Consider the following 24,285-nt stretch of genomic DNA (forward strand, 5'->3'; position numbering starts at 1 on the left):
TTAAAAAAAGATGAGAGAGTAGAGTTTATGCTCCCTAGAAGGAAAACTACTTGAATACTTGATGGGCTTTCCTTACACGACTGCTTTTTATTTTTAAACACCACCACCTCTTTGCTGACCAACATTTTCTTGCAGACCGTGGCAAGCGGGGAGGAGAAGGAGGAGCCGAGTAGCTGAGTGAAGGTTGGTGGTATTCCCGGCCAAAATGCCAAGTTGAAATCAAATCCTTCAGCAAAGTTTCTTAGGCATGGGGAAAAAAGATTTACAACTTCAGCAGGCCTGTAATTCTACCAAGAATAAGTATCAGTCAATCTGCTCTACTGTCACCAAAGGCTCTTCGGCGCATTTATTTCTCCCTTCTATATGCAAGTAAGGGAGGGGGAAAAAAAAAAAGCAAGGGGGGGTTTAAAAAAATTGTTGAAGCCCTGACCCTTTAGATTCCATTTATAGCCTGAGCCTCAATGCCATCCCCCTTGCCTAGGGAACTGTCCAATCCAGCCGCATGTGTTGAGATTCTGTTAGGCACTAAGTGAAATATATATGCAAGCCCTGATACCATTTAACACTCTGGGGCCGCCTTCAAGACACTGGGCTGTGGATCAACTGAACCGCCACTCCTTTTCCAAGGAGCATTTTGACAGGTTCTTTTGGAGGTGCTCCTTCTCTCTTTTTTTTTTTTTTTTTTTTGTGACCCATCCTTTTACACAAAATGGCACCAAAGAGGGACGTGAAGAAACCCGCTGCAGCCGCTGCCCCAGCCCCTGCTCCAGCACCTGCCCCTGCCCCTGCCCCAGCCAAACCCAAAGAAGAAAAAATTGACCTCTCTGCCATTAAGGTAACTAAACGGGTGAATTGTTTGGTCACTGAAACATCTTTCAACAGTAGGAAACTCTTGGAACTTGCAAAGGGGTGTGTATTTTTACTTGACCGAAATGGCGTTACTGCATGAACTGGTAGATTTGGGGAGAAAAGAAACCTAATTAAATTATAAACCCTGGCATCTAATTTCAGTAACATTACTATGAATATGATACTGTATATGGAACCTGTATTGGCTCTATTTTTTGTTCTCCTCATTTTCTTTTTTCCCTAATTTGCTGAACTGCAAAGTGTAAAGGTGTTTACCAAACACTTAAACCAGTACCTTTTTTGTTTTTTAATAAAATTGCTGTGGAAATTGGGTGCCTCGCCTTAAAGTTACATTGAAAGGAAAGTTTTAGCCCTACTTGTTTCCAAAAGTTTAAAAACAGCTGATGACCCAGTTGTCCTGGATGTATTTGACAGCTGCTTTATTTCATCTGAAAAACAAGATTTTCACAATTCAAGTTAATTCCCTTTTCAGCTTTGCTTAATAAAATTTGATACAACAGTAAATGAGATCTCAGTGCAGACAATTATGCACTCAAATGTTTCAGTGACTATAACTGTCATCTTGTTTATTTATATACACTATTTAATTCAGAATGTGTGAGTTGCGTCTAAATGAAACTAACCCAAAAAATATTGTAGAACTTCTTGGTTGTATGGCTTTTAGCTTCTGTCTGAACTTTTGCATACTGATCTTGAACTAAGGGGAATGTGATTGATTTTTGTGCCAACACTTTGCTGTGATCAAAGTTCTCAAATGTCAAAAGATTATCTGCTTTTGGAAAAATGATGCAATGGATTTGCCTGCTACCTTTCAGAATTGTGACCCATCAAATGTGCTCCTTCTCCTCCTTCACTGGACTCTGATTGGTCCAAGTGACAATTTGAAAATCTTCATCTCAGGAACCCAGCCTTATAAGGAAATCAGTGGGCAAAACTTCCTCTGAGATAATCATTTCACTTAGTCCAAAAGTTCTGTACATCATCTGAATTTTGCTAAAATAATACTACTTATTTGCAATGGCAAAGTTGACCTGTAAAATAAACATTTCATTTACTACTTTACTTTAATTGTAGATTTTTTTTATTAAGGTATCATTGATACACACCCTTATGAAGGTTTCATAAGAAAAACAATGTGGTTATTACATTCACCCTTATTATTGAGTCCCTCCTCTTACACCATTGCAGTCACTGTCCATCAGTGTAGCAAGATGCCACAGAGTCACTATTTGTCCTCTTTGAGCTACACTGTCTTCCCCGTGACCCCACACACACCATGTGCACCAATAGTATAATTGTATATTTTAACAAATATTCCTGACATAAATATTGAATTAGGACACCCTCAGATATACCTGATGAACTTAAATAAATACATTCATGATTTTTATAGCATTCTGGTTAAACATGAAATTTTATGTTTGAAAGTAGAAGTAGATTATCATAAATATTTTGAGTTTGTAGTACCTGAAGTCCTATTTGAAAAAAGTTGACCATAGAATCTAATATTGGTTAGGAACTATTCTTAATGAATATCCACTTAAAGGAGAAATGCATGTCAGATCTCATAATAAATGTTTTTCTACCTTGAGGACTGCGTGTATACGCTTCATTAAGAAGAAACCAAGTTTTTCATCTCCAGCAATCATAGTCAATGTATCTTTGTAGATGCACACAGACTGCATTATACAAATAGCACAATTACAGCAACTACGGTAATTCTGATTTTTTCCATTCTTCAACTCTCCACTCTATATTAACATTACAGATATCAATCTGTGTCAAAGCTATTCCTCTTTGTAATTGTTGTGATTTATAAGACAATGTCATCTTTCTGTATCTGGGTTTGCAACCATATGGAAAGGAAAACATGTGCCTTCTTAAGAAGAAAAAGAAGTATGACACTAATGAAAGCAGGCATTAATTTTCTTCCTTGAGGAAGGTGTAAGCACAAGTAAACAAGAATTTAGTTCAGTAGTAAGACATCTCAAAGGAAAGACAAAACATCACTTTTTTAATCCAGAAATTAAACTGGTTACTTGTTCATAGTTAAAGAAGTAATGCTTTTTTGAATGTTAAAATTGGTTTATTCTTCAACTATATGTTGAATTAATGCTAGCAATGAGCTAGTACAACTAAGCAAAGGAACAAAATACTCTTAGAGAGTCTCTGTAAAGATAGAGTATTCTCCACCTCCACTATTACATTACAGAACAAGAGATGGGATGGATGTCTATTTCTTATAAGGGATACATACCAAAAAGGAGAATCTAGAAGAAACAGGAGGGAATTAATCTTTATCTTTCATTCACCCAGACTGTTCCTGGTAAAAAGAGAACAAAAAAAAGAATTAAAACTAATATATTTTTGTGAAGGGATTTAAACACCTTCAATGATTTGCATTCACCAGTATGAAATCAGTACATATTTATAGGTATTATAACATAGCCAGAGAATGTGATGCAAATTGCAAAATTTATAAAAATTTAATTCCATCCCAGTAGGTAACAAGGCTAATTAAAATGTACATTAAAACATCTCATATTATGATGCTTTTAATCACTTAATGATGTTTCTAGATATATGACCTCATACAAGTTATAAACTTTTTTCAAGCAGAGAAAATGAACTTTAAAGAAATTAATAGAGCTGTTATATGTGTTCATTAACTTCCTAAAAACTCGATAAAGAACAAAACTTAATTGGATTTTAAACTTTCTTTCATAAATCACACAAGATTAGAAATCAGTTGCCCTTTAGATTTTGAGTAATAATAAAGTTTAAGTGTAGCTCTCTTTGTGATATTATATTCATAGCAACAGTAATATTTAAATCCTCACTATTTCCAGCTAATACCTATGTTCCATCTTATAATACACCATGTTTAATACCTATACATTTGACTCCCTTAAACTCTGAAAAATCTTAGCTATTATTAATTAGTTTTATCAATTTCTTAAATGTGCTTTCCAGTCTAATTTCCTGGTTTGTAGGCCATTTATTTGGAACATTTCCTCAGCATATCTATATTTCTTCTGACATAAAACCTTTGATATTCTCTGAGGGAATGTTTAACTGATGTCCCATCCCCATGGATTTTCTACTAGTATCCTTTTGAAAACAAAATTAACCGCCAATATTTAAACATTAAAGTTATCCTCCTGGGTGGTTTTAAGCATTCTTGCTTTCAGAGAGCGGACACTTCAGCAATCATGCCCAGACTAAAAGACACTGCCTGACAGACTCTCCAGGGTAGGAACTGAAACCCAGCACGAGTTACAGTTGCAGGTGCAAACACGAGTATTAGCCCTTGTTGCCAAAACTTCAACCAAGTGAAATAATGAAGTAAATAAGTAATGAGATGACCGTGTGCCTAGATTTTAAAAGCTCTCCAATGTACAAGTGAATTTTTTGCACAGTGCATGCCTTAGCTAACATGTCAGAATTGCTAGGAGATGACAGGACTTTGAACCATGTCTCTCATGGTGCTGCCTAAGTTTAATTCTCACTGTATTCATCAAAGTGGTCACCCCTGATTAGATCCTGTGGGCGGGCATTTTTACGAAAGAAAGGTGCAGAAGGCATTGACAGAAACTCATCAGATATCAAGTCTCACTGCCACGATTGACCATTTCTTGGAAAAATTTAAACTTTCTATTTAATGGGTAAGGTGGAAATACAGCACTCCCAATAAATACATCTCTTTAATGATGGGTATTCAGCGGAGGTATATTATGTAGGCATTGCAATACCTGACTTATTTTGGTCCATGTATAGCATTGTTTTTGTTCATCTATACATTCTTTTTTCTCATCTCTAACAAGGCAAACTCAGTCCCACTTAGAAGAATTGTTGGGAAAATCAAATGAAGTCATAGCTCATGAAAGACTTTGAAAATTATAAAGCTCTTTGTAATATAACAACCAATGTTCATTGTGAATTTGCTCTGTGCCCTATTATCTTATTTATTCCTCCAAACATTACCTTGAGGTTGTTTTTAACCTCATTCTGCAAGAAAAGAAACTGCGCCTAAATGAGGTACGGTGGTATGTTCATGATCAAATAGCCAGTAAGTGATGGAGCTAGGATTTAACCTAACAGGCCAAATCCAGAGTCAGCCGTCTTAATTATGTCTTCAACTACATCCTGTTTTAAAAAGTTGCTGTTTCTAAGATTTGTGAAGAAGCAATTTTTGCTCTTAAGTGTGTGAGGTAGAGGGGTTCTTAGACTGCCCTGCACAGCCCTGAGTAGCCAGAAGAGGGGGCAAGAGACACACATCGGAGCAAGTTCACAAGACTTTGACCTTGGCTATTCGCTCCTGTTCGGCTGTCCTCAGCTCTTGCCTATCTTAGCACCTGTTGCTGACATGTTGGGTATTCTCTTTTACAAGTGGAGGGCGGAATACTAGGAACCTTGAACGACTCCTACTCATTTTGGTCCAGTTTCCTGTAAAAAGTTGTAAATGTAACATGGATATATAAAAGACTTATGAGATTACATTGGTAGTTGCCAGGGGTGGAACTGGGGGTGGAGGAAATGGGTGAAGGTGGTCAGAGGGTACAAATTTCCAGTTATAAGATGAATAAGTTCTGGGGGTCTAATATACAGCATAGTGATTATGTTAACAATGAAGTATTGTATACTTGAAAGTTGCTAATAGAGTCGATCTTAAAAGTTCTCACACATACACTCACACAAGACAATTTTGTAAGGTGCGTTAACTATGAATGTGTTAACTAACCTTATTTGTGGTAATAATTTTGTAATATCAAAGGTATCACATATCAAATCGTCACATTGTACACCTTAAACTTACAGAATGTTACATCGATTATTTCTCAATAAAGCTGGAAAAAAAACTATACCAAAGTATTTTTTAAATACTGTTAAATGTAGTAAAACTGATTGAATTTTAATTTTTTATAATTAAACATTTACATATATCAAACCTGATATCCAAATTTTGCCATCAGGCTAATATTCTGAGAATGGTACGGGATCTATATTTTGTTTAAAATAAATAGCATGATTTAAACTGGAAATCCCAAGGAAATATTTTTTGGACTGATATGTAGAAATATAATGCCACATGTATAATGATTACATCTTAACCTTAACTAGTTTGAGGAAAGAAGTCAAAAAAGAACACATATAGTCAATTTCTGATTAGAAGGAATGATTAGAAGGAATTTCTGATTATAAGTGGTCTCTAAGTTTTCTTTATATAATTTTGAGTTTGTCTTCTTTTAATTTTTAATTTTTTAATTTAATTAATTTTTAAGACAGGTATAATCTCAACCAACTGCAATGTGAATCATTGTCAGTGTGAATATAACCTCAGGAGCAAATAAAAAATTATTTAAGACTATTAGTAGGTATCAGTATCAAGTTTACACTGTTAGATATCTACATTGTAAAAGAATAGGAGAAATGGAGTAGGAAAATATTAAAGGGCATTCTACAACTTGCTGTAAAATTATATTTTGAATCATATGTAACTGGATAATGTCTTGTTAAAGTAAAATGCAATTTGGGAAGAATAGATATGTTCACCAATTAATAGTGAATAGCACCTTTAACTTTAAAGATAATGAAATCTTTGCAATACAGGGAGACCACAAAGTGACAATGCCAAATTTAGCCTCTTGACATTTTAATGTTGCAAATGAACCCCCTGGCAAGTTGTCTTTAGAAGTCATTCCATAATTATCCAGCATTAAGCACCATCTGACTCATGGAAATTGTGGAAAGGATTATATTTAGTCTGCTGATACTACACTTTCTTCAGCTTCTCTTCATATTGAAATACTTTTCATATGAAAATAGGATCTTCTATAGCTTCTACATTAACTTCTATAGTTTGTTCTCACCCCAAATCAGAATTTGGAGGACAAAAATTGCAATAGATAAGTAGTGATGGCTTTGATTATACAAGTTAAAATTTAGATTATATGGATGATAAATCCTTGCTATTCTGGTTATAAATCTGAGTAGAAGTCAGAGAAGAAAAATTTTCCTAAAGACAAAACGACATCTTATTTGACTTTATATTCTTTCTTCCACTATGGCGAGTGAGTTCCTCTGCACCTAGGAAATGCCCAATGGTATGGGGTTTCCTGTTTATAAAACATCTGAAATTATATTTTGTTAAACCACTCTTTATCTAAACAGCTTCAAAATAATATTAATGTTGAATTTGTAGGCTCCCTGAACTTTTCCATTAAAAAAATGAGTTGAAGTAGTTTCTACTGACAAAAGAATGGAAAGCGCACAACACTGAAGAATCATTACATAACCTTAGAAATCACACAGTATATTTTATATTTGAGGAATCTATAACCCAGATAAGTTATTTTATCAAAGGCACATGATTTGTTATGATAGCCAGAAAAAAGTTCTGAATACTTCAATCCCCATCTAGTTCTCTTTATACCATATCTAAAGACCTAAAATCTCTAAAATCTATTAATGCCAATATTCACACATCCCTCATGTCACAAAAGGAACTTTTATTCCAGATAAGTAGGAAAAAGCAGATACTCATAAATTCTTAAAACACATACACAAAGAATTTTTTTAATGCTCATATTTTAAAAATGGAAAGAGCCAGGAAGAAACAAAACATAGCTTGGACTTTTAATAAGTTGCATACAAACAAATGCACAAAGTAAAGAAGGTGCAACTCCAAGAGGTCTTAAATTTATTTATGGATTATTAACTATAAGGAAGACAATAAGAAATACGAAGACATGTATACTTGGGCCACATTTTAAAATTTTTATCAAAATTCACTTAAGCCTCTCCGTTAATTCTTGTAGGTCTGAACTGTGATATTTTAATAATTCAGCCTTTGCTCTAATGTGACTGAATTCAGTTGACTAGTCTACCTCCTGAGCACAAAATTACTCTTTTGCTCTTCTGTTCAGATCATTTTTTCCAATATAGCCATCTATTCTCTCTTACCTTACATAACTCAGGTTGGTACTATATTCTCAATATTCTCTATTTCTCCTTTTTATACCATCTCCTTTTTGTTTTTAGTCACCAGCCTAAGTATAGCCTTTTTGAGGTAAAGAAATGCAATGAAAAATATTTATTTTCTTTAAATTGAGTTATTCTGAAGTACAGAGCTCTCAGAGTTCCAAAAATAGTACTTCTGTTGGCCTTTTATGGGGATTTCTAATAACTCTGTGAAACTGGGATGAAAATTGGTAAGTTCAGTTTTCCTAAGTGTTTGAGCACATGCAGTTCTTTGGCCCTCTGCCAGGCATCAAATCAGAACATATGCAGCAATGTTTTCTCAATTAAAAATTGTATCTCCCAGATTATCTTTAATTATAACTCAAAATGTACTTAAAGCTTTGCACCAATGGCAGAGCCTGGTTGATTGAATGGCACTTTAATATTTTTCCTATAAATCAATCCCTTCTATATATCAGAAACTTTATTGTGCCTTTAACCAGCTAACCAAACTTCTAATGATTACTTCTATTAGAAAAATGCTTCTCAAAATGAGAAAGGATCCGTAAACATTGCAATGAAAGTCCTTTTTACTGCTGCTATTTGGTAGCCTACTACTTACCTAAATCCAATACTAAATAGTGCATGAGTCATAAAAATACAGGATGTAGTTATTTTACTAACAGTCCAATGTAAGTGTATAGGCTGAAAACCAAATTGAGGTTGGCCAATTAGAAGTCCTGATCATAAACATTTATACAAAATCTAGGGAAAGGCTCTGGAAAAATGAAGGCATATACATCAATAATTCAAAATGAGCATGTCTACTACATGCTGGGCAGTTCTAGGTACTGGAGATGCTGCACTAAAGGAGGATATACACACCTCCTCTAGAATGTAAACTCTTTGAAGGAACTAATATAGTTTCTTCTCTCCAGGAATCTAATATCCTAGAGGAAGAGCCAAGGTCTGAAGGAGGAACTTACAATATTCTAATTATTTTCGTTTAATTAAAATTAGTTAAGCATCCAGTATAGGCAAGGTATTTTGCAGAGTTATGGGAGATAATAAGGTAGGTCCAGTACTTTAGGAGGGAGAGACCTGCACCCAGGTTTGCATCACGAGGGAAATGACTTTCGCTAATGACCTGTGCCTCCCAGAAGTTTACAATCAGGAAGATTTAACATCTTGCAGTGGGAGAAAGGGCTAGGTAAATAGAGAGAAAAAGTTCTTTCAAGAGAAGGAGATTTCATAACAGCTTTGAAGAATAGTTAACTTCTAAAAGGCAGAGGTGAGAAGAGAGCATTCTGGACAGAAGAGATTTAAACCTAATTTTTAAAACAAACCTAATGAGGACACAGCAAACTGAGTCCAAAATCAGCTAACATTTTGTATTCACATCAGGCTTTTGTTCAAAGGGCTGATTATTTTATTGCTGCAACACCAAGGAAGAGATACAAAAGAAGGTTTTTGTCATTTGCAAAGGAGTACAAGAAAATAGTAGTATTTCCCATTTATTTAGTTCATCCAGGAAGGAAACATCTATGGGCACAACATCTAGGTCTACTAACTTTTCAACTGCAGTTGATTCTCTAGACTCTAGACTAGACTAGACTGTAGTCTTCCCTACCATTGTCAATGTTTACTTTGATTCTCCATAGGTACAAAATAATCTGAACTCTTATTCTCTTTGTGATAAAGATAGAGAGGAAAACCAAAGTGAAATAGTTAGACAGCTGCTACTTCTGTTTAAATAATAATAAGCCTTTATACAATATCCAACTGGCTAGCAATAGCTTATACATAACATACAACAATTTTCAAAATGACTTCACATTGTACTCAACAGATTCTATACAAATTGACCATGTTTTATACATATTCAAGGACACATGTTTTTTTACCTAAGAAAAGTGAAAATGGGCATGATATAGGGCAACTTTGATGAGTTTATTTTAGTTATCTTTAATATAGATAAATATATTAATTTTTAATATTATTCATAGGCCAATTCAAATTTAATGGCATATATGTAAATTAATGGCAAGACTAAAAAACACAAAGTTTGCTCTAATGGCTTTAATTTGTTCATCAAAAATCATGAGGCTCTAAACCACACAATTATCAAAAGTTACAAATTTCCACCTTTTTCCCTCCCATTTCCCTCTAATGATTCAAAGCATTTTTAATGTTTTTGGCTTAGTTTTACTAGCTTCCATTTCTGTCACAAGAATATTTGATATGGCAGAACAGAATTAGCACATTCTAGTGAGAATTTGGGCAAATTTTTCAAATTTTAAAAAGATATGTATAGAATGAGAAAAGAAGATGCAAAAGTGGCCTATAAGCTTTCCTTCCTGGACGAACTAAATAAATTTAACAAATATGACTAGTCAGCAGCCACAAATATAAAAAGGAGGAAGGAAAATACCCACCCCAATCTAAGAAAACTAAGCGAGAATGGTGGAAATGAGGCTCAAAACCATCCTTGGTCTTTAATTGGAGATTTCCAAAACTGGCTTCATTGTCACTTGGGTGAACCCTCAGAAACATGCAGAATGTATGTGGCCTTTTCAAGACCTCTGAACTTTACTACAGGGGCCAGAGCTTCAGAGGATGGTCCTTCTACAGCACTTGCCATTTGAAACCCCAAACCCATCCCATCCAATAAATTCCATCAGTATCAAAACCTGCTGACTTGAAATTTTAAAAAGTCCATAATACCAAGAGAAGGGGGTCAGCCTGAGCCCTTCAAGAAATTCTGAGTTCCTCCACCACTGAACAAATAAGAATTCTTAAAACAACTAAGTTTCTTAAAGGAAGACACTGCAAGAGCACACCTCCAGGATAAAGACCATAAAAGTCCTGACAGGCTTCAGTCGCCCTCCTGCTGTCCACTCCAGGGTTCTGGTTTCCTAAAAATAGCCCTCAGGGTGCAGATCCCTTTTTGCCTTTGCCCTAAGAAAGATAAAGAACTCTCCGTGGGCATGGCCACTTCTCTCTGAAACCCGATGCGAGCTGTGAGGTCACCGCTTCCCCAGAAATAAAAGGCAGCCTCAGCAAGGGAGGCCCCCACTCAGGGACTGGAGCAGCCCTCGACTCCGGCTTCAGCCTCGCCGCTGCCGGGCAGCCCAGCGCTCCGCCATGGTGGGTCCTCCCGGAAGCCTCTTTGACATTCACAGGAAGATGCAGACTTTAGATAGGACCTCACTGAGTAGGCAGACAAGGAACAGAACTGAGGAGAGAGCATATTCTGCAGAATCTACTTTTTGTTTTTGTTGAGATGGGTTGAGGAAAGAAGAGATTAATTTGAGCTGTTATGCCAACTGGAAAACATCTTATTCCAAAAGTAGTACTTTATGTCTCACCAACGTTTGCTATATCACATAGGTTTATTATATCTAAATGTAGGGAGAAGAAATCCTGCAACTATAGCAACATATTATACCTGAGAAAGCAATCCAATGATGATGACAGCTAAAATTAAGTAAACTACTTCCAAAGCATTGGGTAAAAGCTTACTAGTTAAATAGAATAAAGACTTAAGGTAATATTTTCAATGCAGTGTATCTGTACTTCTTAATACAATGCATCCGTACTAGACATATTTAAATACACCATAGGTTATTATATTATTCCAGGAAGTATTTGCTTTAGCATTTATTAAATCATTGATTGATTGATTGAGATACAGAGAGATTGTTCCCTAACTATGTTTTGCAATAGCTTTTTATTTTTCCTAGATTCGAAAATATCCCAAGGCAACCTTCTTATACCATGATACTTACATGTCTTCCTAAAAATCTCTGAGCAGGGAACACTCATTCTGTCAATGCATTTGAAAGAGTACTAGTTGTTCCTTTCTTTCTCCTTCTCTCTCGCCGCTTCAGTCCTTCAGTGCTGACCAGATTGCTGGTAAGTGAACTGAGCTTCTCTCCTCCAGATGTAGGCAGAGCGCTGCTTAGTTTCTGGAATGTCACTCAACTCCGAGGCATGTTACTGTGTGGCTCAACCTGCTAGTGTCCAAGCTATGCCTGAGCTCTAAAAAGTAAGCTTACTTCTGGAACTTACTTTGAAGACTACTCAGGGAATGAGCTTGGATACACTTAAAAATCAGGACAATTTTGTTTGGTTAAAATATTCTTTGTGGTTAATTTCTTTCTGACAGATCCAGTTCTCTAAGGAACAGCAGGATGGTAAGTTTGAAAGATACAGCTGTTAATAGGTGCACACTCATAAAGATGGCATGTGAGAAAACCAACTCCCCGGAGATGAGATTAGCTCTTCTTAATTATCCCTGCTGCTGTTGTCACTCTAAATATAAATGCTCTCACTCTAAATATAAATTTTCTCAACCTGAACCCTTTGCTTATAATCAGTAATCAAAGGCTGAAGCAAACAAAACATAAACATCACAAAATAGGTCCTTGTATTCGTTGATTTCTAAATAAAACCAATTTGATACAGTAGCAATCCATACAGGTATATATCAAAAAAAGGATGTAGATTTTGGATGGCTTATTTGTTCATCAAATCCTTACAAAAGTATTAGGTCTGAATTGTTCAATTTGTAAATAACATTGATTATGAAATTTGCCAAATTACCAAATCTACATAATTTCAATGGGTATCATAATGAGTTGTGAGAAATAACAGGTAAAGTGGATAGAGAATAAAAATGAATTCAGAGACAAAGAGAGAGGAGTCATTTATAATTAAACTGTGGAAGGAACATTTGTTGTCTCCTAGTCCATCTTTAGAGATGCAAGACAGACTCCCAGAGAGGTGATGGGATTGCTCAAATGATAGGATCAATAGCTTAGTTTAAACTAATTAGAAATTTCTTTTGTAAAAGCAGTTACTAACTAGAAGACTTCAACTCTTAAGATTCAAGAGAATCTGAATAATTTCCCTCACACTCCCCTTTTTTTTCTTTTGGGTCTTTGAGTCCATGAAATCCTGTGTCCCACAGGATTTAGTTTTTTCACTATAAGTGTAGGGAGGAATGTTTTATGGAGTGAAGTGTCACATTTTCAAATAAACTGAAATAGAAATATATCTATAGGAAAGAGGGAGAGAAAAAATTTAGTTATGTGATATATTAATTAGAATATTGGTTATAATCATATGTATATAGCTATGATATATGATATAAAAATATAATTATAGGAAGTTAGTAAGGGCCTACTCAAATATTCAGTTCTCTACCTGAAGGGTTCCCCAAGTCTGTTTCAATGATGAGAATATCTCATGTTTGGACATCAATTAAGGGGTAAAAATGGATATTTGCTGTAGCATAGACTCACATGTATCTGTATCATGGTTGATGGCCACAGATAGACAGATTGGATGATTTGATGACTCAGAACTCAAGATCTTTTGAATTATAATGCAAAGGACTATTTTTTCTTATCGGAAATGGTAATTCTACTGTAGATTTATTTTTCAATGCATACTTAACTAGTAATGATGCTGCATTATCAACTACTGCATCCCAGTCCTCAAATATCTAATTTACAGTGTCATTTTGACTGCCAAGCTATGGTAGGACCAAGCAGTTGAAGGCTTAAAAATGCTTGAGGAGGCAAAAGGACTTACTGTTGAACATTAAACCAGTAACTCCACATATGAAATAGGTTTTTGGTATAGTGTTTCAGTAAACATTGACATTGTGGACTGGTTTTCTTTTGTGCTAGAAAAACAAATGTAAGCATTTCCATTAAATGGAAATCTTATACTTTGCCAAATGAATGAAGATGTCCTTCATTTGCTTTCTTGTTCAATGATTGAAGAGTTTTGCTCATGGCTGCTCTATTTGAATGTATTACAGGTTGGGAGGCAAGAAAGAAACACTAAAAAATTACAGCATTCTAAAGGTCTAAGTCCTGTGCTCTCCAGTACAGTTGCCACTAGCCACATGTGGCTATTTAAATTTTAATTAACTAAAAATAAAAACATTTATCTATTTTCTTAGTTGCCCTAGTCATGATTTAGTGCTCAAGAGCCAACCCAGACACGGAACATTTTGGTCATCATAAGAAGTTCTAGAGCAGTGTTGTTCTAGACCAGTAGCCGGCAATTTTTTTCCTTAAAGGTCAAATAGTAAATGTGTTAGGCTTTACTGCTAGTACAATCTCTGTAAAAACATCTCAGTTCTGTCACTGAGGTATAGAAACAGCCACAGACAATATATAAATAAATGGGTATGGCATATTCCAATTAAACTTAATTTACAAAAACAGGTGACCAGCCTCTAAGCAGTAGTTCCTTAAAAATCTGGGGTAGGAAGAACAATATCTTTCTGGCATTGGCCTTTAAATTAACAAAGGGGTTAATCTTAGAGAGATTCTGTTTCAGCCCATAAAATACTATTTCTATATCAGCATCTAAGCAGAGTACTAGTGAGCCCTCTGAGCAATCTATGCGTGGAAGCCTGGAGCCAGTAACAAGAATATTTCAGTTTCATGAGTGCCTTAGAAAGATGAAAAATAATATTTGACTAATGATCCCACAGTGCCTGCAGCATGTTCTTTAGATTAGAGAAGTGATCCACTATAGTCAAATTACATAGAATTTCAGCAGGAAATTTTAGCAAAGAATGATAACGTGATCTATAGTTTTTGATCTATAGAATATTTTGATGCAAATTAAATTAGGGGTCGGAGGGACATGGAGGAACAGTAGAATAATGTGTTTTGCTGAGTATCTATGTAGATAGCATCTTTTGATCTGAAGCCACTAATGGCCTAAAAAGAATGCTTTCACCTCTACTAGTTCATTCACAAATTGTTTTTTGACTGTTGGTATTAACTCCAGCAAGTTGCCATTACAGTACTTTGGGTTCCCTGGAAAATTTCATTTGGCTAAGTTTAGAAGTTTCAATTAAAATGTCTTTGTAGCCCTTAAATCTACAGAAGCATCCCTTTCTGTCTTTTTGGTAAACACTTCTTAATTCTTTGTTAATGTAATTTTGAAAGGCAAAATCTGCTCTACCAAAGGAAAATGAAAAAATTTAGGAAAAATGAGCAATAGATTGAATGTGATAAAAAAGAATAGGCAACACTTTAAAAATATGTACCTACATATACACATATTAGAACAAGTAAAAGTAGGGAAACCAGAGTAAAATCTATGGAGTCTATTAATATGAATGTCCTGGTTATGATAACATACTATAATTTTGTAAAATGTTACTACTGGGGGAAACCAGAGTGAGAGATCTCTGTATTTTTTAATTGTGTATGAATTTACAACTATCTCCATAGAATTTTAGTTAAAAAATGTGTACTTAAATTCTATATCTAGAACAACATGTTGTATCTGACAAAAGAATAAAGTTTAAAAAGATTACCAGAGTGAGAGAACCAAACAAATATTCCCCCTTCTGAATCAATTATACCTACTAGAGTCATATATTAAAATGGTTAAATCACACTATAGAACTTTAGAGATTTGTCTTGCTTTCCTAATTCTTTCCTGAAAGATGAAGTTACTCCTGAAGAAAATTCATTAAGTTTGTATTCATTGGGAAGTTTGTATCTTGAGAGGAGATTTTTCTATTTAATTTGAGAAACTTGGATTAACCTCACACAACACAACCTCAATTGAAAATTTGTTTTCTTGAAATGTTATTAACCTAGTTAATTATATGAAGGGTCATACAAGAAATTCTTAAGATTTCTCAAAGCCTCAGAATTTCTTAACCCAGTCCTGCTTTCTAAGCACTTGAAGGAAATATGAACAAATATGACTAGGAGTTCCAATTTCCATGTCTGATTAATAACATATGAATTGATATTGGAAACACTGCTTTAAAATACTCCCAAAAAGAAATGTCAAACAGTGTCAATGATTGTTTGACCTCAGAAAAGGGAGAGTCCAAAGATAACTTAGTGGTCAGCTAAAGTTGTAAAACAGAGGAAAGTTTGAACTGGATCCTTGGTGATGATAGGGTTAATTTAATGATCTGAGGTAGAATAAAGCACCTAAATGCTTCTTGCTTCTTGCAGAATTCAAGGAGGCATTTCTCCTGTTTGACAGAACGGGTGAATCTAAGATCACCTTGAGCCAGGTCGGTGACGTCCTTCGTGCTCTGGGCACAAATCCCACCAATGCAGAGGTCAAGAAGGTCCTGGGAAACCCCAGCAATGAAGGTAACCACATGTTTTTCCAAAGTCTTGGGAAGCACTTTTGTGTGTGTGTGTCAGCGGGCTGGTGGGGAGGAGGGGGTGAAAGAGGAAAATTTTTGGAGAAACAAGTTTCACAGAGTAGAGCTTAATTTGCTTCTATGGTAAGTGCCTCTTGGCTGCCCAGAGATTCAGTTTTTCCCCCTCACAAAATAGGTTAACTTTCCTTTGAGAATTAGCATGCATGATAAAATTTCATGCTAATGAAAGGAAATATCTAATGTTAACATCACCATCATCATCCTACCTAATGCTCATAATTTAAAGGTTAATGAAATGAAATGATATCCAAATCTGCACATTTTGCAAACCTTCCAACACAAAAATACATTTTGGTAAAGATGTTACATATGGCTAAAATACAATGCACTCTGTATACAACAGCCAGTAATTTACAATGGCACATTTCTAGAGAAGATCTACTCTGATAACAGCTGTGGAAATGAAATCACAATGTCTTCAGGAGCCTGAAAATACCTGCTGACTTTGCCCAGTGCTCTGTCTTTTGACACCAGACTTCTGTGACCATCTTAAAAGAAACTCACTCTTAATTCACAACAGACAGGATGACATCTTAATACAAGTCTTTTTTATTTCCAAAGTATTACAGGAAGAATTAGAAATCTAAACCAAAACCTGCATTCAGTCTCCCAGGGTAAATCCTGGGATGAAAGTGAGTGAGATACAGAAGTGGCAAAACAGCAGAAGTCATTTGCTCCAAACAGTAACCCAGTTATTAGTCTGGAACAAGGACATTTTTTAATCCCAATGGCTCTTGGCAAAGTATGATAGTCTATTGGAAAATACTACCCTGAATAAAAATGTTAAAAAAGGCAAAACTGAAAATTTTTAAAGTAGATATTTGGGCTGTTTATCTTTGCCATAAGGAAAAACAGGATGAGAGAGCAAATAATTTCTTTTTTTCCTTAATAACTAAAAAAGAGAATTTTCCTGTGATACAAAAGCAAAAAGACTTCACTTTGAGAAAACTGATCTCTGAAGCAGTCTGCTAGAATTTTCCTCAAACTTCATTTTCTTTGGAGGAAAATTTCCAAGTACATCATCCTGGAAAAAGCAAAAAGTAACAGAGAGCATGAGATAAAGCGAGAGAGCAATAAGCCAAATCTTTTTTGTTATGCATTTTCTAAATTATCAAACATCTATCTTTAATAGAATTATGAAGTAAATGTTCATTTATTCAGCACTCAAATTTAATCTTTTTATATTACTCAATATGCTAGATTTCTATTCTATGAGGAAAAACTAGTAAAAGAGAGCTCTGATTTTTAGAGCTACATAACTTTATCCATTTGCATACACCTGGTCAGTCTGTTTTATACTTTGCTGTGAATGCTTTACCCTGTCAGAAGACACTAAAGAGAGATTTATCACTTCCAGGCGTCTAACCTGAAAACAAGTGAGGTGAGCACACACAGCATTTGACACACACTCTCACATTTTAACTTCCTTAAATTACTTAACATTTCAAGAAATTGGAGCTCTACAAAAGCTCAGGACAAAGGTGGAGTACTTTTAGAGTTCAGTTTAGTTTTACTATATTTATATGTTTTTTATTGTATCAGTATATCATTATATTGTTTCCCTAGTATTTATAAAAAATATTAAATTGCCAATACTAATAAAATAGCAGCTAGCACTAAGTTCTCAGTTTGTCCCAGGTACTGTGATAAACTTTGCATGTATTGTGTAATTTAGTGCTTACACAAACATTGTAAAGTGACATTATTTTATGGGTGAAAAAGCTGAGGCTCAAAGAGGGAAAGAGACATAGTTGTAAATGGTAGATGGGAAATAAAAGTACAGGCACCAGGACGCCAGAGCACAAACAATTATCTACTACCAACTTTTGTCATCAGCAACTTACCACCTGAAATTTAAGCTCTACAGAGACGTTCAGATCACCTAGGATGAACTTTCAAGTTTAATTTGTGACCCAGAGATGGCATTTTATGGTGGCTAATAACTCCAGATGGCACTTTCTTGCAGAGCTGAATGCGAAGAAAATTGAGTTTGAACAGTTTCTGCCCATGATGCAAGCCATCTCCAACAACAAGGACCAGGGCACCTATGAGGACTTTGTGGAGGGTCTGCGTGTGTTTGACAAGGAAGGCAACGGCACGGTCATGGGTGCTGAGCTCCGTCACGTGCTTGCCACCCTGGGTAAAGAAAATTTATTTCAGTGGACTTAATAGGACAGAATATATAAGAAAAAGCATGATTTAGAGAAACTGTAATATAACCAACATAGGTAGGGGGAAAGACTACAGGAAAAAATGAAAAAGAACAGTCAAAAGTTAACGAGAATTTCAACTGGCCTCGGTATCAATGAATTTGATTTGGGGAATTGGTATCCAAAATTCCCGGTAAGGAGTAAGTAAAGCATTGTAGTTCCTGTAAGGTACAGTTTGGGTGATCAGGTATAATGTGCTTTTAATTCATTGACTCAAAAACAATTTATTGACAACTACTAAGGGCCAGAGGTACAGGGAAGGCCTGGTTCCTATCCTACAAGAGCTTGGTCATAGTCTCCAGGAGTCCTAAATGTATGGGGGAGTTTTTAAAGTATCTTTTGGCCTTGTTTCTGAACAAAGAGTTTTATTTCATCAGGGGAAAGAATGAAGGAGGAAGAAGTAGAAGCCCTGATGGCAGGTCAAGAAGACTCCAATGGCTGCATCAACTATGAAGGTACATCTCCCATGCTCCAGTGGTTACAGAAACTCTTAGCTGGTTGGGTTGATGATGGACTTCCTTTGAGCTTAAAATATCTTCTTTTTCTCTGCCTCCCTTATTAAACATGCACATGTTACTTATTATCAGCCAATGACACAAAACCCTAAAAAGATGTAGTGTATCTGACTATCTACCTAATGTTTATTCCAATGGGTTTTAGCACTCCCGTGCATTATTGTACAGCACTAAAGTGTGTTTCACATGTATTTTTTCCTTATTAAATCTTTTTAACACCCCTGTAAGATAGAGAGGGTTTGTGTCAGAATAAAATTCAGTAGAATATTAAAGTAAGAGAGATCACAAAATCCTTTACACCAAGCATTTATGAAAATGAAGAAGCTGAAGGGCAAAGAGGTTTCCTTAGTGAAGGTCACATCATTAATGGCAGGACTGATGCTAAAATTTAGTTCTTCTCCCTGTCTAGTGCTCTTGCTTAAATAAAAGTTATCTCATAGTGGCCAGTTATCTATTTCCTGCTACAAATTTAGATCAGCTTCATCCAGAAGGTCTGAAAAGCAATGTACTATGCAGAATAAAGTTGCATGATATCATTTTTGTAAACTTAAAATTTTCCACTAAAACTGAGAGACTTATATATCCCCCAAAAGACTAACCTAACCACATCTCTGGATCTTATACCAGGATAAATTTCAAATAGATAAAAAATTTGAATGTAAAAGCTAAAAGTATAAAAGGTATGGAAGAATTATTTTATAACTTTTGAAGTGGGAAGGCCTTTCTAACAAACAGTGATACAGAACCCAGAAGGCATTACAACTTTTGATAATTCAATCACATAACTTTTATTTAAAAATCTATATGGCAAAAGCCACCAGCAAAGTCAAAAGACAAACAACAAACCAGAAAAAAAGTGTTTGTGATCAGTATCAGAAAAAGCTCATTTCCCTAATTAAAAAAAAAGATTACAAATAAATAAAAAGACTACAATCAAAAGGAAATTTAACAAGTACCTGGATCATTAATAGAAAAGGAAAAAAATATATAGATGAATGTAATATACTAAACTTCACTAATAATAAAAGAATAAAAGAAATGCAAACTAATACTACACTGAAATAACATTTTTCAATAAGTTGATCGCCAAAAATTAAGTGTGAGCACACTTTAGGTTGAGGAGAGTGTGTGGGATACAGTTGATTTCATGCATTCCTTTGGAAATGTGAATCATTAAAATCTCTACATGGTGATATGATACTATTAATTTGAACAAATATACTTCAAGAGATGTAGTCTTTAGACTGTGTGCCCAAGTGAAATGAGAGCTAGATACTTAATTATTTATTACTGTGTTGCTTGTAATAGCCAAATATTTGAATAATTTAATGTCCACCAATGTAGGATGTATTAAATAGACTCTAGTATACCTACACAATTAAATTCCCTACATCCCTAAAAAATAATGACACTCTTGTTTACCATTATGGTAATATCTCCAAGATATAGTCAGTGAGAAAAGCAAGTACAAAATAATTTTTAGAGTATGCCACCATTTGGGTAAAAATGATTTTAGAAACATTTATATTTTTTTATACATGCACAATAACTCCACCAACTATAAAGCTATAAAGAAAGGAACTAGATAGCTGGGAGAGAAGGGTGAGGAACTTTGTTATAAACTCTTTCATACTTTAAAGAAAAACCTTTAACCATGTGAATATAACACTTATTCAAAAAAGTTAAATTTATGAAATCAGGGAAAGGCCATAAATCCAGAATTAAGAATAATGGGCTGTACAGAGCTTTAAAAAATAAACACTAGCATTGTAGCTAAGAAAAATGAGAGTTGAGCAAACTTGCTAAACTTCTTTTATTAAATTTGACTGTCTAACTCTAAACTGTCTATATTGTGCCTACAGCTTTTGTCAAGCATATAATGTCTAACTAAAAGGAGCTCTCAAGGTATGTACCTCTGTTTCCTCATTACTGTATGAGGCTTTCTTGATATTGTATTTTTAAAAATGTAAGTGTCATTTTATATGCTGTAGATACAATTAGCATTAGTTCTTAATTAAGAGTTATTTATATTAACCTGAATACATCAGTTCCTTGAAATGGATTATTTGGAAATAGAGCATTTGTGTGCAAGTATATAGGCAAAAACTTCTGACATGTTTGCCTCATCTACAAACCTCATCTTTGTTCCATAATTTTGCAGAAGAGAGTCAACAAGGTAGAGACTAGTTAATTAGTTTAGTTGCAATGCAACGCTAATAAAAACATGCACCTAAGTTCTTTGAATGACTGACATAGTTTTTAACAATTACTGTTCTAGAAAACCACGTTATCACAGACCATAGTTAACCACTTGCAACCAGGTTAGGAAGTAACTTACTTTGAAAGTGGTGGTTCATTGTGTGCTTTTTCTTCTTTTGCACTTCACATTATTTCCTCCCCAGTTTTCTTTCTGAAAAGATGCAATCAACATCTAACTTGTTTTCCCTTTTCCTTTACAGATCAAGCATTGTTTAGGAAGACTGGCTGGAAACGTATCTTAATAACACCCATGACAAACTGTCCAAATCTGTTTGCCATCATTCATAAAAACAAAATCATGTGGACTGCTCTAGACTGAAGGACTTCCTGAGTTTTTATATACCTTCTGTTCCTCTCTGAACTGTATTTATCACACAAACCAAATGCCTCCTGCTCTAGATGAGAAGGATAAAATCCTGAATATAATCTCAAATCCAAGCACCACTCTTCATTTTCAACCATGGGTCAAAGAACATCCTTATAATAATAATAAATAATTTTGGTCAGTCTAGAATGCTCAAGTTGCATTGCATTTCTGTCTTCTTGCTTAGAGAAAATAATGTTTAAAACCTCACTATTTTTGTTAATGTCCATAATTGATGAATTATAAACTTTTGAAAAATAAATCACTACACAGCAATAACAAATGCAGTAATGATTATAATCATATATTGATGAAAAAGTGAAATAGAGAACTGAGAAAATTCAGATAGTATCAGAGACATTTTAATATAAACTATCAAGGCAATTAAGATGAAATTTCTTCAGTTTGGTGTAAGTCATTGTATACCTGGCTTGATCTATTTCACTTCTAATAACAATCTGGCCTATTGGATAAGTCTAATAAGTTATTGATTCTTCTCACTAAAGTCTTCAGGGATAAAATTTTAAATGACCTTTTAGCTGTTACTTAAAAAAAAACCTCTCTGGAAATGAGACTGTTACTCAAGAACTCAAGATTCTGTCTATTAGTACTCTCTCTTCTGTATCATATCCTCTACATTGCAGGTCCATGTCCCAAAATCTTGGTTCAGTCTTTAAATACATGTCCTAAATGGTAAGGCTAATTGATAGAAGATTTCATGTGCACTTACTTTGTTATAGTATAATGTTATCATGTATCATTTTTTCTTTAGAACAGAGGCAGAAATCTGCAGGTTGGCAGTTGAATGTTTAGAAAAGACAAAGTGATAAGTAGTTCTCCCATTCTCTAAAAAGATATCTGTAACACCTTTTTACAAGAATTATAAAATCTCTGAAAAATTCCTGCCTACCTGTACAAGCTCAAAGCTGAAACAAATTTTGGATGCTGAAACAACTTTTCCCTGAGGTTGGGCAGTTCAGGTCAACATGCTCCATCTTTAGCAAAGGTCACCCAGATTCCAGTAGTCAACAGTTTCAACTTTGACCTATGCTTTTGTAGCCAAGATGATGTTGGTGCCTTATAATCACTCTCTGAAGAAAAATTCACTATGGCCTCAAGTTCTTTAATGCCATGTTTGCCTGAGACCAGGAATTAGAAGTTTCACACAGCAGCATCTAATAGAACTTTCAGTAAAAATGGAAATTTATATCTACATTGTGCTATTTGGAACCAGCCACATGTGCCTACTGAACACTTGAAATGTGGCTAATGTTACTGTAGAATTAAATTGTTAATTGATTTAAATAGCCACATGTGGCTCATGAATACCATATTAAAAGTGCAGGCTTGAATATATATTTATAGTTGATTGTTACATCAGGCAATAAAAAGTTTTTTTAAAAAAATTACAAATGGCACCATGTAGAGAAGTTGACTGGTACAAATAGTCTAATCATAAAAGGCTCATTTTGTTTTAGAATATATGGCTAAATTTCCCCTCTTCCATACCCCTCCAACATTTTTCAATTAGAAAAATGTGGTGTCTACAAGGAATTTTTAGTCTCAAGCTTCATATTTAATGTTTTTCCCTCAAGACCTTATAAAACTGCTTTTAACTCCCAGTAAGATAACATCTAGTACACAGTCATGGGACCTAACCTTATTGAATTACCACGTGTGAAATGCCTATAACTCAAGTAGTAGCAGGTGCAAAAGAGAGGGCGGAAGAGTGACAGTAATTTTTAACATCTACACCAGCTGGCAAAAACGACAGGTGCTTAATTCCTCAGTCTTTAAAAATAACTTTCGAAAGCTTACACTGCATAAGCAAACATTTTCAAGTTCATTTTCTAACAGTCTTCAACTTATCTTTCTGAAAAAATTGCAGTATTATACATTAATGTTTTGCCTCAAAGTATATTTGAAACTTTAGCACCCAGGAACTTAATTTATTTCATTCATTCTTTGAATGAAGTGTAAACAATTATTATTAAAGTGGAGAAACAAAATTATTTTTAGGCTTCATGGTACTATTTTCTCAATAAACATTATATCAAAAAGAATTCTTCATATATCTTTCTCTAACTGTATTTACATGTCTGTTTCAATAGTGGCAAATATAACTTGGAACTTTTAATAAAAGGGAGAAAGAATAGTAAGTCTAGAGAAAACCATGGATCTATAGATTGATTCAGCTAACCAAGTCTATATCCTGAAAGAAAAGAGGAGATTAAACAATAAGTATCTGGAGTCCAGGCTAAAGAGTTACACTCCCTTGAACTACCAAGACAACTAAAGCAAAGGAAGAGCAAAATGATGGAATAATTCAGATGATGAACTCAATTTTACAGTGTGATGAGGAAGCCCCAGGCCAAGGAAATTCAGTGCAAAGGAAGAGTGGTAGGGTTCCAAACGCCTGTGAGAATCTTTCCAGAAACTTCCTATCAAGATACATTTTCTTAATCATTAATATTTGGTAGGAAGGAGTACCAGCTGTATCTTGCCTTGGCTCTCACCTGCTAATTCCTACAATGTGACTGGCCAGAGTACTCTGCTCCCATCCTGGCCATGCAAAACTGAGAAGCAGAATCACTCTTGGCCAGGGCAATTATGGTCCACGCCCTGGACCACACTTTAAAGAGTTCCTTTCTGGTCTCCCTCCAGCCATGCATCACAAAGAGAAGTCTACCCAGAAATAGAGCATGACAGTTCCGGGGCTCATGACCCCACCCTTAGACCACCCTCTGGGTACCCAGGACTCTAGACTTTCCTGCACAAATGGCCCCAACCTCTCTTCCAGGACTTGGTGGGATTCTTCCTGCCAGAGATGTGAGCAAACTAAAGACCAAGGGGTATCCAAAGTCAGCTGTCACTTTCTTT

At 35.0% G+C, this 24,285-nt stretch overlaps 1 protein-coding gene and 1 long non-coding RNA gene across 3 annotated transcripts in view; one reads left to right on the forward strand and one right to left on the reverse strand.

Annotated features, from left to right (window-relative positions):
* LOC118966985 (uncharacterized) overlaps positions 1–11,756 on the reverse strand; it is a 92,896-nt gene extending 81,140 nt beyond the window's left edge. Inside the window, exons 1-2 of the long non-coding RNA XR_012123549.1 lie at positions 11,619–11,756; positions 3,128–3,193 (exon numbers count right to left, since the gene is read on the reverse strand). This is a non-coding gene — a long non-coding RNA (uncharacterized lncRNA). The remainder of the gene's footprint in view (positions 1–3,127; positions 3,194–11,618) is intronic.
* MYL1 (myosin light chain 1) lies at positions 559–21,555 on the forward strand. 2 transcript variants are annotated; one of them, XM_017666695.3, is made up of 7 exons: positions 559–835; positions 11,999–12,026; positions 15,840–15,983; positions 18,024–18,197; positions 18,645–18,722; positions 20,645–20,687; positions 21,242–21,555. In XM_017666695.3, the coding sequence occupies exons 1-6, from the start codon at positions 710–712 to the stop codon at positions 20,671–20,673; spliced, it is 579 nt and encodes a 192-aa protein (XP_017522184.1). In that variant the 5' UTR covers positions 559–709; the 3' UTR covers positions 20,674–20,687; positions 21,242–21,555. The 2 variants fall into 2 exon arrangements, with proteins under 2 accessions (XP_017522184.1, XP_017522185.1); XM_017666696.3 differs by lacking the exons at positions 559–835; positions 11,999–12,026 and adding exons at positions 10,848–10,977; positions 11,721–11,745.
* The last annotated feature ends 2,730 nt before the right edge of the window (positions 21,556–24,285 follow it).

This window comes from Manis javanica, chromosome 12 (assembly GCF_040802235.1).
Source record: "Manis javanica isolate MJ-LG chromosome 12, MJ_LKY, whole genome shotgun sequence".
Taxonomy (NCBI): domain Eukaryota; kingdom Metazoa; phylum Chordata; class Mammalia; order Pholidota; family Manidae; genus Manis; species Manis javanica.